Source organism: Corvus cornix, chromosome 2 (genome assembly GCF_000738735.6).
Source record: "Corvus cornix cornix isolate S_Up_H32 chromosome 2, ASM73873v5, whole genome shotgun sequence".
In the NCBI taxonomy this organism is placed as follows: domain Eukaryota; kingdom Metazoa; phylum Chordata; class Aves; order Passeriformes; family Corvidae; genus Corvus; species Corvus cornix.
In genome coordinates this window covers 40,875,056-40,892,824 of record NC_046333.1, presented here as the reverse complement: position 1 = coordinate 40,892,824, position 17,769 = coordinate 40,875,056, and the positions used below count along the sequence as shown (strand labels likewise).

General features: G+C 38.1%; 1 protein-coding gene across 12 annotated transcripts in view; it reads right to left on the bottom strand.

The window, feature by feature from the left end:
• Window positions 1-17,769, bottom strand: part of THRB (thyroid hormone receptor beta) — a 157,333-nt gene that overhangs the window by 17,071 nt on the left and 122,493 nt on the right. For 11 of the 12 annotated variants that reach the window (XM_039571677.1, XM_039571671.1, XM_039571661.1 and 8 more), the window contains one exon: window positions 2,684-2,784. In XM_039571677.1, the coding sequence (XP_039427611.1) occupies window positions 2,684-2,784 (101 nt within the window). Of the gene's footprint in view, window positions 1-2,683; window positions 2,785-12,925; window positions 13,320-17,769 lie in introns of those variants that run through there. The other variant, XM_010398946.4, reaches the window with a different exon arrangement.

Here is a 17,769-nt window from a genome sequence, read left to right as displayed (position 1 = left end):
TGCTGAGAACGGCTTTGGTTTCAGTCAAAAAAATGGCAAAATTCAAGTGAGATTTTACCTTATGAATAATCTCTTCAGCTGGGATTTTATCTAATGAATAGTCTCTTCACTTCAGTAGGTGAAAGGTCTGTTTTTAAATCATGTTAAATAACACCCAGTAAAATCTTACAGCAGTGTGCAATTTCTTTTAAAATAGAATGTTGAATTAACATGCACAGATAAGTCTGTATTTCAGCTTGTACTCCTAACTCCTGTGAAGACAATAAAGAGCCTTGTCCTCATTAGAGTTTTATCTTACAAGATTCAGCTTGAGCTAAAAGTACAACTCTTTCTTCCTTAATTATGTTAAGATCTGAAATGTTAATTAAACTGAGTGGCATAAAGCTTGTGTGAGAGCCTTTGCAAGACTGGGACCAGTTGTGTTGAGATAAAATCCAGGAAATGATGGGCAAGATATCCTTATGTGGGGTTTGGAATAAGTCTCAAACTCTCATCTACTGAACACCCATTTTTGGTTCTGTTCTCAACCCTGTGACGAATTCCTAGAGACAGGATCTGCCTCTCTCCTCCTTGAAGACCTGTAGACAACCAGGGTCACAGGGTTATCAATAGTTACTGCAAGAGATGGAAAAATCTCTAATGAATCTCAGCAAGTGAGCTTCTGTTTTCCAAACCTTGCACAGGATTTAATGTAGCTGTAGCTTTATGATGGCAAAGCTCTCCATCACCTGCGTTGGGACAGCCCATTTCACCTTCTCGTTTCTTTGCATTTCTCAGAAACTTTTTTGCAAAACACCTTCTTCGTTCATCTCTAGACACAATGAGTTAAAGAAGCTGCTCTCTGTATCTGTCCAAACACTTCACCACAGAAGTGTTATTTTCATCAATAAAAGAAAGCACATTATATTGTAGGCAGTAACTCTTCCTAAACTCCTTTGCTACGCACCTATATAGCAGTAGGTGCAATGGGTAAAGTCTGGAAAAACATATCAGTGATGTCAGAACTCACTGTTCATTTGTGTTTCAATCCCTCGCCATTGACTCTTCAGAAATCACATGTGAGGATGCTTTGTTCACAAAAGCACTTGCCAAAGCAAATCTTTGGCTGTCAGCCCTGATTATTCTTGTTACAAAACTAAAGTGACTTTGAGTAGAAGCAACGAGTAAATGACAAATTAATTGAAAATTGATTATATATATTGTGTATTGATAAAATATATAACTTTGCTGATAAATCATACAACTTGAAATGTGTATGCAGCTCCCCCAAGAAATTAATTACTTTTTGCAAATTGTTAGTTCAGTTCCTTATGCACATAAGCATTATTTTAAATTGTACATCAGACAGAAGAACTGCATCTGAAGATAAAGGCAGATTTGTATGCTATGTCTCTAAAATAGCTGGTAGGCATAAAACTAACTACTTGAGTTGAAATAACAAAAACCTTAGCAGGAAAGCCAGCAAGAGATACAGCTGTTCAGCTGGGAGCTAAGTATATTTCATAATGCCACACTGCTGCTTATGTCCCATTATATCTGAATTAAGTTGCATTCATACATGTTATGTATTGTTATCATCTGGTATACGGGACGCAAATGTGTAAGAATCACTTGTGCAGCTCCACTACTCTTTTTAAAGATACAAGTATTTTTTTCATACATTGTATGTATGTATAAAACCATTATGAATATTATCATGGATCTGCTATACATAGGCTATTTAGGTCTCTGTGAATTTCATAAATATAACTTAGGGCAATGATGTACAACCAAAAGAACAACTTCAACACAATGTGTTGTACTGTGATGAGGGGCTCTAAAGCCAATCCAAACCCAAAATCTCAGATCGAAATGTTCCAGACTTTGTGGATGAACAGAATGAGACTTTTGTGGCTTAGTCTCATGACACTGGTCCAAGACATGTGTGGTCCCATTCATTTAGAAAAACAGTATTTTTTTATTTTCTGCAGGACAGAATAGCATTCTTACAGAATCTCAAGCTATTCAGGCAAATTCATGGCAGTGAAATCATGTAAGATGTGCCTGATTCTGTTACTCAATTTTTTTATTTACTTGCCCAAAGCAACCTCCTTTTTAATTTAATTTTCCATGTAGTCTTGGAGATGCATTTTAGGGCTGAAAGCACATTTCAATATGCTTAAGTTAAAGAAGTCAAAATCTTTTTGAAATTATTTTGGTTGGGTGTCAATGCTTCCCAAAGTAGTATGGGTACGTGGAAGGGATTTTGATTTTTGCTTCTTCACGGGGATGATGAGAGGCACTGGAACACTGCTAATCACTACAGACTCTTCATGGCCATAAGCAGAACCTCAGCTATTGCATAAACAGCTTCAGTGGAGTTGCTGGGAACATGCTGATGTACTCTGGCTGAGAATATGACTAAAGAAACGTTAAAAAATGGAAATTCAAAAGCTAACTGTTAAACAGCAACAACAACACTCTAAATTTCTTGTTTTCTTTTCAGAAGCAAACACGGCAAAAACCAACTATATTCCTTATGCATATGAAGAGCAGCAGCACGGCCAGCTACGGCTTATCATCAGTACTGGATGTTCTTGTTAGCTTCTAATCTGTCTTTATTTGATTTGACAGCACAGTTCAGGAAGTCTGTATAATGGAGGAGAGCTATTTCTGATTCCCACTTTCCCACTGTGCCATTTACCTTGCAACCTTCACAAGTGATGCAGCGATAATGATATCCGGTGGCTTTGTCCCCACATACTACACATAGCTCATCCTTGTCTAAGTAACTGGGTATATACCCTGCAAAGAAAAAGAGGACGTGGCATGTAAACTCCATATAAAATTATATTATACATTTGATATAAAAAGATTGTATTAAAATCCACTGCAGAGCTTGTCTACCAGTGCCATACTTCTGAACTCACAGAATTTCCTGAATAAAAGTTCGTATTATGTTACAGACTTAATTAACACAGCCTATAAGATCTTCTACTCTTCAGACTGATTCAGTGTCTATTGGTCAAGAAGGAAAAGCTGGAACATGATTTCTCTCTCCTGAGTGAAATACTATCTCAGAAAATATTCATTACTTCAAAAGATTTGATGTGAAATAATAAAATAGCAGTTAAGATATACAATATAATTCTGTTCTATATATCAGAGAAAAACTCGATATACTTGTATACTCAGATGAGAACCCAGGTTTCAGTGTGACTGGGGGACTTGGTAGTAAGAAATATTTACTGACAGATGGTTTGTTTCAAAGCAGAGAGATACTAGCAACATATTACCCAAGCTGTATTGATCACACCTGACCTGAACGTGTTCCACAGGAATACTTAACATAGCCCGAATTTAAAGCAAAATACGTGGACATTCGAATACATGTGTGTGTGTGTATACATGTATGTGTTGGAATGAAATTTTCTCTTCAGAAGTGGTTTACCAGATCCAGCCAGTGAAAACATTCCTGCTGTGAAAAAAATTGGCAAGGTTTGGTTCTTTTTCCACAATGACATTTGTTTTGAAAACACAAACATATTTTCAATTTGAGCAAAAAACCAAAACAATTCTGATGGCAAGCAAAAAGTAATTGTAACTGCAGACAACTTTTAAACGGGGTAAAATACAAACCTTTCAAAATCAATGTTTCCATGACTCATGGACTTAGAGTTTGGAACTTTACCTTCTGAAAAATCTCACTGTGAAGACGTAACATGGAGATCTCAGATTCCCTTTGAGGGCAGAGAGAAAAGTGCACCTATTTGTATAACTGTGTGAGATTACTGGAGTGTAGTAAACATTTCACAGAATCCCACAATGGCTGAGGTTGGAAGTCACTTCTGGAGGTCAACTGCTCCAACACCCCTGCTCAACACAGGCCCACCTAGAGCCAGCTGTCCAGGACCATGCCCGGACAGCTTTTGAGTATCTCCCGGGATGGAGACTCCACAACCTTTTTGGGCAATCTGTGCAAGTGCTTTGCTCTGTCACCTTCAAAGTGAAAAGAAAATACAATTTTATTATTCTCAGAAGGAGTTCCCTTTATTTCGATTTGTGCTCATTGCCTTTTGTTCTGTCACTGGGAACTGAGAGGAGTCTGGCCCTGTCTTCTACAGTATGTACACACACTGATATGCCCCCTTGAGCCTTTTCTGCTCCAGGCTGAACAGTCCCAGCTTTCTCAGTTAGTCTTCATAGAAAGATGCTTCAGTTCATCATCTTTGTGGGCCTTTGCTGGGCTTGCTCCAGGATGTCTGTGACTTTCTTGTACTGGGGAGCTCAGAACTGAACCCAACACTGCAGATGTGTTTCACTAGAGCTGAACAGAAGGGAAGGATCACATCCCTCAAGCTGCTGGTGACGATTTTCCTAAAGCAGACCAGGATGCAATTTACCTCCATTGCTTCAAGGACACATTGCTGGCCCATATGCAACTTGCTGCCAACCAGGAACCCCCAAGAACTGGGATTCACCCTGCACTGCTGTGTTTATTATTTCTCCCCTAGTGCAGAATTTGGCCTTTCCCTTTAATGAAGTTCAAGAGATTCCTCTCATCCCATTTTTATAGCCTGTCTAGGTTGCTCTGAATGGCAGCACACCCATCTGGTGTTCCAGCCGCTCCTCCCGGTTTTGCATCAACTGCCAGCTGTCTGAGTGGAATTTATCAGTGCAGTGAAGGAGAGTCCTTTGGATGTGGCTGCCTGTAACACTACCCTTTGCCACTGGCTTGCTGAATCCATCTGTAGCACCACACGTGAGGCCAGACATGAAGCTTGCTGTCTTTATGCAGCCCTCACAGCAGCACGGGTTGGTACAGCTTGGGGATTTGGGACACCAGTCACTTGGAGGACAACCAGCAGCAAGACTCAGGGCAGCAGAAGGCTGTTGGAGAATGCTGCAAGAGGGGTGATCATCATGTTCATGCAACTAACATGTCAGAGGGTCTGCTTAGTAACAGACAGTTTAAATTAAAGTGCCTTCCTAAGGCTATGCTTCCAGATGCTCTCCAGAAAGGAAAGCCCGAATCAGAGACAAAACGCTTGAAGCTAACTGAACTTAAAATACTTAAACTTTATGGAGGCTGGTGAGCAAATCAGGAGAAAGCAAAGAAGGCAGAAAGTATTTGTATGGCCTAGTTTGAGTGTAATTATGAGAACCTCAAATTATAGAGAACATATATCCCTCTTCTCTAAAATGAGGAAGAAGTAGTACTTGGAAGCCATGCCTGGATATGGGCATCTCAGGTCTGCCAATATTCCTACTGACATCTGAAAGGGGAGTAGGGGAATGAGCTGAGATCTTAATGTTGTATCCAGCCAGTCTACAAGACACCAGACGACCAGATTTATGTTCAGGCTACGTTTCTCCATGATGAACAAGTTATGCTTGGATAGACTGTGGCCATGTGACATTGAGGGATGAGAGACAGCAGGGTTTCAACTCTAATTACATCACTGACTCCTAATAGACACTGTGCCAGTGGGGGATTAGCAGAGGCTATTATCTCCATCCTGCCCCCACTTTGCTCACACCTGCCATTGCACATGCAACACATACACAACATAGAGCTGATAGAATGGGCAGAAGATGCAGCAAAGGGATGCAGAATTTTCCCCTAAATTTCTCATAAAGATCAATGGCTTCTTGTTATTGCTGGTTACTACCATTCATGAAACACAGACTTTGCATAGCATAAAGTATGTCCTCTAAAATTCAGTATCCCTGGTTAGCTTCCTCAAGAATTGCTTCTGAATTAAATACCTTGATACTTCATTATTATACAAATTGGTTAGTGCTGCTCACGTAATGGCAACTTGTTCTACTGGAGGAGCAGGAGACCACTTGTCTAAATCGCTTCCTTGAATATATACAGTAGGTCATGCATATGACCACTGCTGTCCATCTCCTTCCTGGAGTTTCATGATTTTATCCAATCTGGAAACAGTTTCCAACCTTGCAGAAGACACAATCTCCTACAGGGACTCTTAGAGATTAAAAATGGCATCCTTACATGCAACCACATTCCCAATTTTCTTTCATCAGAAGCATTAAATGCCACGTACTTAAGCTACCTATATATTATGTTCAGTACTTCCACAGGATTGAGCCTATGTCACAAGGGAAGCACACACTTGGAACTCTTCTAGGGATTCAACAGGAAACAAGAATAGAAAAATCTTATCCCAAGAAATCATTGGCAACAGAAGTATGCAATACACATATCTTTTCTTTCTATTACAGTTTTCTATAATTATAAGACTTCTTCCAAGAGCTAATGGGGTCAGAAAAAGCTAGCATGGGAAAACTGGACCTTCAGTATTATTTTTAAAAGATACAATTCTGACAAATATCACTGCAAAAGGAGTAAGTGGACTTACATTTAGTTCTGACAAACACTAATGTTCATTCTAAGTAATCTCTAATTTCCTGTATGACCTCTGTATAAGTTCAATACAATTTCATTTGAAACACGTGCAGATAAACAGACTTAGTACATTTTCTCTGCTTCTCAGACTTAGAAACAGTATTAGCAGGAAGAAATTCAACACATTCTAAACATGGTACCAGCATGGAAGAAATGAATACTGCAGTGGAGATTCTTAGGGAAGTCATGGACAGCAGCAGAGTTGTGTGTTAGATGTTTTGAGGAAGGGGCAGAACAATAGACTTGTCTCACTCTTTGCATCATCATTAGTAACTTGTCTCTCATATCAACAAGTACTTTTGCTTCGTGTGTGTGTAATAAGACTGAGGCAAAACCAAAAGCTCCCATGTGGAAAAACAGATGCTGTCCGGACAGAGTAACCCAGGTGCTCTCTTACTACAGAAGAATGTCTGATAAATCTCATGGGAACATCAGGTAGGTTCCTATTTCAGGTACTCGTAATTTATCTTTTATTTCTTGGTCAAAACCTTTTAAGTAAATAGCTAAGAAGAACGGTTCGAGAGCAACACCAATCTCACTGAATAGTACAAAACCAGCCAATATTGTTCCTTGTTGTTTCAAGTCTCTGCTGTATTCAGCAACCTCATGGACTGTCATTTGTTGCATCCTGTATGATCCTGCAAGTTAATTATCTGTCAAGTATGACTTGACATTGTTTACCCGATGCCTACCTTGGATCTTTGTTTTGAGTGGAGAATAATAGTGAATGACCTTGATCTGCCATGTCTGCTGTTTCCCGTGTAGCCTAAAGTAACACCTTTGGTCCCCAGACTCCCACTTGCCAGTCTGCCTAATCTTACTGTCTTGGCAAGGCTAAGCACACAGAAGGACCAGTTGCCCCTCTCTGGAAGAATATGCCATATAATCCATTACAGCCAATCTTGAGAGCATTTTAAATCAAAACTGTAGCTTTGTAGAGGTATGGCAGGAAACAATTCCCTTCAACAGAAAATGTAACAGGAAATGTATGTCTGCCCCAAGCAGCCATAAGGACAGAAGGAGATCTGCTAACCTATGCAGTCATCTGAGGTATTCCTTCATTAATACTGTATGCATGCACTCTTGAACTACCATTTGCAGGAATGATGCCTTAAAGCAGCATCTATGACCCTGCACAGTGTAACAGCCTGGAGAGACACAAATGAGACACTCAGTGGCTATTCCTCCATGCAACAAGGCAAAGAAAAACTATTTCAATTACAACAAACTCTGAAAAATTATAGTGTTTCTTTTTCCTCTGTACCAGGTATACATTAACAACAACAACAAAAAAAGCATATTTTGAGAAAAGTAAAGAACCAATTTCAGTTTTGTTAAAGTATCACTGCACATACTTTATATCTCCAGGTCTGTACAGATAATGTGATATTTGCCTAGGGAATTAATCCACACTTTAAAAACATTGTTGAACCAAACGGGATTTGACTACCAAACAGGGATATGAGTAACACTGATGCAAACAAATTACACCTGTCTACCAGATGTTCATTGTTAGCTTGTCCTAATCCACCACAGATTTATAGTTTGCAGGCAGAAAATACCATTTTTTGCTATTGCAGAAGGACACTTACATTTCAAGACTATTATTCAGTATTTTAATTTTCACTGTACACTGGCAAATTCATGTATTAAATATATTCCCTGAAATCTTTCTTTCCCCTGTCTGGTATGGTTTGCATGACTAGAGACCACTCACTAAAATGAGGAGTTAGAACTTACCAGTAAGCTGGTATTCACTTACCAGACGCTGCAGTATGAAAATGAAAAAGATGAAATTAATTATTACCTTGGGAATCCCTAACTGTATTAAAACTGAAATGTAAATTTGTACTGCTGTTCTACTGCTTTCATAGTCACCTTGAACTCTTTACAAATTATAAAAAATTACAAGGACCAGCCATACATCATCTTTGACATACTTGTGCAGAAAAATCTTAAATGGAGTGTTTGTTGGTGAAAGCATAGAGCCAAGAGAGAAAAAGCATACTCCATTCTTATTTGTGCTATTATCAACATTGATCTGAAAGCCTCGTCTGATACACTGATCCTTGTTTCCCACTTTCTTTAAATTACTCCCACTGAGAAAAATGCCTTCTTTCTCCTTCGAGCTTGGAAGCACTGAGAATGTTACTGAACAGATTCACACTTTTCTTGTTAGCTAACTGGCTTGCTCGTCCTCAATTTTGATCTTTGTTGACATTCTTTGATTTATGAAATTACAAAAATTTGGCAAAAGATTCTGCAAAGACCGAATCTGAAACATTTTATAGCCCCTTTTCTCTCAACAACTTTTCAGTGTATTAGCTCTGTTCCTTAGGCTGAGCCAGAAACCTTATCAACAACAGTGCTTTTGCAGAGAATGTGCTCAACACATTTTAGCCCAAACTGTGTTATCACTTAAACTTCTGCAATCAGTACTGGACCTCCAGCCATTACCAACTACAGGTACAAAACACACCACTTCAAGGGTCAGATCATGCCATTTCCCGACCCCTCAAATTATTGAAATGTTTTTAGAGACAGTATCTTAGTACCACAAGAGAGTTATTTATTTAGAAATGAAGCTTCACTGAACAAAGCAAAGTACAACTTACTTCACTTTCTCATCCTTCTTCTGGTTGTGGAAAGGTTACAGTAAAAGAGATGAAAACACATTATTTCCATCGACTTTTTATTATGAAAGAAACAAAACTCCAAATGCATAATGATTTATGCAATGGATTATGCAATTTTTCTTAGTGCTATTTCCTTAGATGGGTGGTCAAGAGCAAAATTAGTATTTTTCAGCCTTGAATAATCGTTAGCATACTGGGAGCTGCTCTGCTGCAAAGACCAGGATGACAAATTCTCAGTGTTTCTCTAAATTGATTATATCCACACACACTCCCTGCATTGATGAGATGACATTTTGGCATAAGCTTCATGTTACTTTTTCTTAGCTGTTTAGAAAGTTCCCTAATGCTTTCACACTGCTGAGAACTCAGTTTGGACTAATTCAGTTTGCATACTCTAGTACCCATACAGTACGTATTCGCAGCTGCACGTTAATCGCCTGACAAAACATAAAGGGAAATAATTATGGCAAATACAGTTATAAAAACAACAATAATAACAACTTTCAAGGCCCCGTTCTCCCACCATACCAAGGGACCTTCAAAAGATGGCATTTACCTCACCAGTATCTCACTGGTATCTGGGAAGCAAGGTGAACTGCAGGGACGAGGAGTCGGATCTGCTACAGCCTAAACTCAAGAATCCCCCCCCTGCAAACCCTTGGTTGGGGGGCAGCCTCTGCTTACTGCTCTCCGCCCCACAGAATCTGAAGTTAAAGCCTAACCTCACAGACACTTGTGGACATCCTTCATTAACCTTGTCCAGGAAATTACTGTGCAAAGGAAAGCGAAAGCCAGTTTTAACTTCGCAGACATCTCTCCTGTGTTGTCCGAATGTCCAAAACACTGTGCAGACACCAAGTGTGGGGAGACTGAGGTTTCTGGACTCCTGTACATATTTCTTTTGTACCTTCCTAGCTGCATTATCTCCTCCCTGTTGCTGGGTACACCTCCTCACAGCATAGATGGTGTGAGGAGATCCAGGGACATTTTTGCCTGTCTGCTCGGCCTTGGCACAAGGGCAGGGGGCCACAGGCTCCCCCAGAGCATCACCCATCCAGCATGCAGTGCTGCAAGCTCACCATGGCTGACAGCACTGTATGAGGGGGGAAATATTCCAGTTTAAGCTCTCTGGGATAAAACAGCACCTCGTTCTGACGACGATGAGCCCTGTTCTGCCTATCAGATTTCACAGAATTACGCAGAAAACAAAGTGTATCTGGCCGCCTGTTTCCTAGGGCAGGATCAGGTCTGAAAGGGCTTCCTTAATAAAACAGTAAGCTCTTGCACAAATGTTGTGCTGTCACCTTTTAACAGCATACACCAGAGCACAAAAGGTAATGGAGCAACAAGTAGATGCAAAGCTAAACCCACATCTCTACCTCTTGATTTTCTGGACTACAATTCTTTTCTTTAAAAGTTAATTCTTTCATCGGAATTTCTGACAGATAGTCAGGAAATAATAGTTTTTAATGTACTGTAATAACTGAAGCAGCTTTCTTATATTTAGAATAACTGGCTTTGCTTTATAAATGGTTTTTTTTCCCCCCTTAGTGATACATTGCTGGGGTCTTTTGTTCTTGTTTTTCGAGTTACTTTCTGAATTCTTTTGAAGTGACATAAAAATAGAGAAGTAATTAAATATGCTTTCATAAATTATAAGCTTTTCAGCATACAAAATGTTGATTTTTTTTTTCTTCCCGGGGGAAAACAAGACTTTAACCATTTGGTAACTAGCAAGAATTCTGATAGGAAAAGAGTCCATGTGCTACTGTAAAGTACTATCTGATTTGAACAGCACATTATTAAGATTATGACAAATTTTAGACGCTAACAAAAATACCAACTGCAACAATCAAGAATCCTCATGAACACCTGTTTAGGGACTTAATTTTGTTTTAATGGGCTATTACCAAGGCTTCTCTAACAAACTCACTCGCTCCCCCAATCAATTCTGGATCAATACAGACACACATGCCCTGTGAAAAGCCTTCTGTTCTTAGGACAGGATTAAAAGATCTGTTAATTTTACAATAGCTTGCTTAAAAGATGGAAATTAAAAAAAAAAAAAGAAGAAAAGAGAAGATGCACATGTTCCATGCAGTTTAGATCTCTTCTGCTTATCAAACTCAACATTTGCATAGGTTTGACAGAAGGGAGGCCACTTTTTATTGATTATCACAGAAATAAGGCTCTAAAGAATCCCAGAACACATTGCTCAATCTCTGTGAATGATCAATTAAAATCCTGCTCGAGAGTCAGCTTCCACCAAAATTCACCGCCATTTCCTAGTGAAACTGAGGTGGTAGAAAACAAGGGCAGACAAGCAGTTTTTAAAAACAACTCTGTATTCTTTCAAACAAACAAGTACAAAAACTTTACACAGGGCAGGTGTCAGGTGTCTGAGTACTGAAATAACTTAAAGCTCTGATCTAGGTGTATCAATTATTATTTGTAACCTTTAACATTATGAAAATGCATTCCTTCGGTGACTTTGCAACAGCAAGTCTTTATTTCTTCGAAGTTAATCCTGAGATAAATTTTTTCTTTAACCAAAAATAGGAGATGGGAAAAGTCTGCAAAGGCTATGAATTCATTAATTAAAAGCCAACAGCAGATAAATAGCCTTAAAAAGCATTTAAAATGTTGCACAACACAAAAACATGCATTATCCACAAACACATTTAGCCTCCAATTTGATCATGTTTCTACAGCTTCCAAGAAGGATTTTAAAAATAATTTTCTTTATTATGAAATACGATATTGTTCACAGTATAAAATTAAGACATTTTTCTATCAATCATACAGATTTATTGCTTCAAGGGTTAATGAATATTTTTTGCCCAAAGGAAAATATTTCAGTTTTCCATGTAGTTAATAAAATTAAACAGTCTACTTTTCACTACAAAGATACTTCAAAAGTGGTAAATGGTGTTTTCTTTATCTCTCTGGTTACATCAGATTCATCTGGATTTTGGAAAACTGAATACAGAAAATCTGGTCTTATCACAACAGAACACTATTTTGGTATAACATACTGTTTATTTTTCTTCTTTAATAATTTAATGATTTTAAAGAAACACAGAGAATACTTTGTATGTGTCAGTTCAGCTGTCCGAGTTCAAAACAAACAACATCAAAAACATTTCCAAGTGTTTGTTGGTGTTTTGGGCTCTTTTTAAATCTCCTTTGCTTACTTGAAAGCAAAAGAATAAATTCTAAAAACTGGCAATGATTTAACCCTGAGGGACCAGACACTGCACATGTCTCACAAAAATATTGATTTGGATTTGCAATCTTTTGGATGCAAAGTCGTCTTTCTTGCATAGATATATTCTTGAATTTTCAGTCTTTTTTGCTCTGCATAATCAGAAACTCGTGGTTTTCACTTAAAACATAGTAATTCAAACACAATCATTTTCCCATACATATTTACAGTCTTATTTTCAAAATCTTTTGCCTGAGTTGCTGAGCAAACAGAGTTCACATTTACTGAAAACAAGGACTTAGTTTGTATGTAACCAGAAACATAGCTTTAAGATGCAGAATATATAATGACGACATTTCAGAAGAGAAACTTTCTTATCGAGCTCACTGGTGAATAGCAAAGGAACTTAATAGCCCAGGAAAGCAGAAAAAAGCGCAATATATTTGCAAATGTCTCTTATAGATTAAGAAAAAGTGCTTGGAAATCCTCATCGCTCACCGAAAACCTTACAATCACCTAGCAACCTATGTTAGTGCTGCTTTCAATTTTGAACAGGCAGCCTTCACATTCAAAGATGCATCTGAACCAACTGATGCAACTGTAAGTTTAAAGCAAAACAAAAACAAAAACAGAGGTTATTTTTTTTTTGGTATTTAAATAAAATGCCCCTACCTTTCTTCTGAGAGTACGATGGCGACTGCACTTGAGAAAAAGTAGGTTTTTCTTCTGTGAAAAATTCAGGTTGGTTGTACTGATTCAGGGCCACGTCCATGTCAGAGTACTCGCTTTTAAACACGTTTCCAGGGTAACTACAGGTATAAGGCTGATTCACCGCCCAGGCCTGTTCCATATATATGTTGTTACTGTGCAGGACCTGAGCATCACAACTGCTGTAACCCTGATTATCTTCGATATATGTGCAATAATCAGTGGACTGCATATAGCAATTGCTACCAGCAGCTGGGTGCACTTCATATATTTCTTGCATACAGTAGTTCATTTTGTTAGCCTATCTCAGCTTCTACTTTACGTACACACACACATGCATACACATGCAGGCATGCATACACATGGATCGGGAGAGGAGCAATGAATATACACCAACAAAGTCAGCTGCAGAACAGCCCGTTTTACTTTGGATGTGCTAAAATCCTATTTATATCGGGATGGCTTGTGAACTCCCCTGCCAGTCAAACATATTGGGAAGCAGATTTATGACAGTCAAAGGTCTTAATCTGTGACTGTAAGTTAATTCCAAGGGAAGATGGCAGTCAGGTAGCAATGACCACCAGACAAAGAAGTGACATCCTGACAACCCTCCTGTTCCCCTGTCTGTCTGGAATAATCATTTTATAAACCATTTCCAGCCTTTTCCAATATGATTAGAAAATGATTACTAAGGCGAGGACACAGTTATGTCACTGTAGTTGTCAACTTAAGTGTGAAGAATTATAAAGACTGCTTAAGAACTCCCAGAGGGGATACACTGAAAATCCTAAAATCAATAATCCTGTTTTTCAGCATTAAACCATAGAAAATCCAATAGTACTGTGCTGATGACCCGAACAGTAGTCTAGTTTTACAAAATTTAGCAACTTAATCTGTCATCAGCTTTATTGATTTTGTTTTACAGAATTACATGCATGAATCTCCCCAGCCTTCCACACGCACACAATCCTCCCCACTGCCTGGTAATGCATTTACGGGAAAGCAGCTTTTCTAAACTTCAGTGATTTCAAGAAGTAATTTCTATTGAGTTCAACAGGTGGGAAACTTCAAAATAATATAATCAGCAAAAAGAACACTGCTTAAATATTATCAATAAGCTAATTGCTTTGCTATTCTGCTTTGTTATCTCTTCTGTTCCAGTAATGAAGTACTTTTAAAGAGCCTCTTTTTTGATAACAGAGCGAGAAAAGGAAGGTTTTTTGCTCATTTTGGCTCACCTGTGAACTATGAACATGTCAATGCGACTACAACAAAAACTGTATGATATCTTAATTGCTTAATGCACCCCAAACTTCAATATGGTTAATATACCTTCTTTAGTTAGCCATTCTTTTTTGATCTAAAACAATTTATTTTTAACTTATATTAGCTGCTATTTGGTTTTTTTACTAGGAAAAATGTGTTTTTTCCTTACAGAACAGCTAAGATACAGTAAAACTTGTGAAGCCAGTAACAAAATGATATTCCTTTCTAATATCTGTTCTAATTATTAGGGAGCTGAATTATTACTGATTTGATAATGAGAGCTTTCTTATTTCATTCATTTTAAACTAAAGGACTGCCAAAATTACTGTGTAACTTGGTCATTTTTCTTCTAGGATGTTAAGCATACATCCAACGATCTTAATGAACACACACTATTAAATAGTCCTCAAAAGTTCAGTAGGTAAGAACTGGGCATGACGTATACATATTTTTCCCTATCCGATATTGGTTAATATTTCAGACTAATAAAAGGAGCCAACAGAGAAATATTTTCCCTTCCAACAAACAACCGTAACTAACCTATTTAAATAAGCAGCATTGCCAGTTAATGTCTAATTAGTACCAAATTCAGGACAAGTCCTTCCAAGGATCAGAGAAGTTAAAATTCATGCTTGGAGCTTTCCCCCCCCTCTAACTATAAAAGAAGCATCTTTAACATGCATTTCTTATTAACTTGTTCATAAAATAATAGTACATTTGGTAAGTCAAACTGAACTCCATTGAGATTTGTGCTACTGAAGTCAATAAAATTGCCTCCAAAATGAACTTATTTTCCTAAAGCTCTAGAAAAACTAACATTTTATTTTGTTAAGAGCACTAACAGTTACTGAAATCCAACAAGTAAAACCCTAATGAACCCTCATTCATTTACCATTATCTAAGTCAACAAATACCATTGTAAAATACAGTGTGAAAAAGCACACAATAAAAGTTAATTTTCATTTCGGTTCAGGCCCATCATCTATACTTTACAAACACTGAGTTTGTGATAAAAAGCGTGTCTCGTGCAGGATCTGATTCTTCAATAATGGATGTTCGGCACTTCATAAAAAACGCTTGTGTTTCTTTCAAGAAATTCTGCAATAGTTGTTTACACAGAAACCCCCAAACCATTCCCACTGAGGTGATGGGTTGGTAATACCGTAGTGCATGTAACATATATAGCTTGCTGAGCTTCCTTCTCCACACTCCCAATAAAATATTCCCAAGTACAGTACCTGGGTTGTTAGTTTACCACAAAAAGATCCCCTGTACCACCAACAGGAATTTATGCAGAGCTCCCACAGAGGTTAGGCTGTGTTTTACAGGTTAGCAGAGCACAATACCTAGATACTTTTACACCACTCAGAAAAGCTTTGGAGAACTAGGCTTTAAATTCTTCGTGGGAATATTTCCCATGTGGATTTGCTTTGCCAGCAAAGTCAAAATTCCCACGAATCTTTTCTTGTTTTTTCACCCTCTGATGGAATTTAGGTTTGTCACTGAAAAACTAAACAGAACTGAAACCTTGTGTAGACAGAGCTGTTCCAGCCAGGACAGCACCTGAGGAAATGGTATTTCAACATGGCACAGCCTGCGACTTACTTTCTGTTCCAAAATAAATCCCTCAAACATTTCTTGTTTTCTATTGCTATGTCAATAACGCTTAGAAATGTGTCACATGTAGTATTTTTGTCAAGAGTTACTTTAATACTGCAAGGAAATTAAATTACATGAAACTGTGAAGGATGAGGAGAAAACAAAAAAATGAATGAAAGACTTTTCCATCAAACAAAAAAAAAAAAGATGAACACTGCCAAGAAATGTGGGTTCCTTACCTGTGATATGCTAGTATTATAGAGATTTATAGCACTGCAGATTGTTGTTCCCTTGGAAACAAATCAGTTTGAAGAACACTGCAAAGATTTTAAAAACTGAAATATTCCCAAAATATTTTCATTTTAATCTTTTAGGGTCCAATCCTGTAGGTTCATTTCATGTACTCCCTTGAATTAAATTGTCTGATACAAGACAGTCAGACAGTGTCTTTATCAAAAGTCTGAAAGTGGAGTAGAATAATATTAACAGTTTTTCTTTGTTTTGCATTCAAATTTGAATATTCGTGTCTTTACATCATGTCATGTTGAGCTTTCGTTGCCTCCAGCAATGTAATATCACATTTGGAATTTTATTAGTTCACAAGTGTCTGATTATGTGAACACATGGAAGTTAATCACCATCAGAATAAACCCTTCAATTCAAGCAAACAGGCCAGTGATAAACCCAGAAATTTTTATACTGTAACAGCAGAGGATCCAAAGCTCGAACCTCTCACAGCCTGAGGTGTTAGTTCATTGCTCTGAAAAAGGCAGAAATTACTTGTTGAACATGGGCCTGGAATGCCCCAAAGGTTTTTATGTACTCACCCTGGTGTAAATTAGAAGTGTAGTGCAGTCAGTGATACTAACTGGACAGCCAGAAATCAGGCCTAGAATGCCTGAAAAGGGGAGTCTGCAGAAGAGACCACCTTACACTACACCATTCAGCTCTTCATTGACTCCTGTTTTACAAATTATGACTAAGACTTTCAATTACAAACAATGAAATACCCCCATTAAGATGCACTTCTGTTGTGACTTAGCTCAGTTACAAAACCCACCAAAATGAACCCACAGAAATGTTAAGGAAAGACAAAAATCCTGTGGATGATCCTCCGGAAGCTACAGCCCAAACAACAGAGGTCCCCGACACAGAAAAAAGAAATATCATTCAGTGCAATCCAATCTGCTGTGGCATATTACCTGCAAGAGTCCTATTCTCCTGACTTTTTCCAAACTGTGCATCCCTGGTCTAGAGTCCTGGGTATTGCAGTGCTGCAGATAGGGCCCCTGCACGCCGTTCTAAAAGATACTGTCGGTATGTGGGAGGTATTGCAGAGCATTCAAATCAGTCAGGGCAGAGTGCCACTTCTAAAGGACCAAATGGAAGGATCTTTTGTTGGTTGCTGTTCAGACTTCATGCATAAAGATGAATAAAAATCGGGTATTTGGTAAAAATTTTTGCACATTTAAACATGTAGTTGAGGGATTAAACATACTGTTCTGAACTCCTCACAGTTTTGCATGCCTGTATTATCAGCTCCTAGTTTTGTAATACAAAATTTTACATGTTACAAAATAACTGTTATATCTCCTATTTATAGATTTCATTGTTGCCTGAATTGTCTCAGCCACCTCTGATGGTTTTGGGGAAAAAGAAAAAGAAATTAGATCACTGCTTTTCTAAGCAAGCACAAATCTGCACTTTCAAATTTTGGGTCACATCCCAGACAGATCTTCTCATATCATAAGGAAAATATACTGAAAACTGTAACAGCTTTTGAGCAAAACTAATGTGGCTTTTACAACACACATGAGTTGACAAATACAGCTCAGTGCCCACACAATGAACTCTTTAATGTGTGTATTTGCACCACCTTATTCATTCACTTTACGCACTATGATCAAAGACTCAAAATGGTTCCTCAGAAGTATGACTACGCA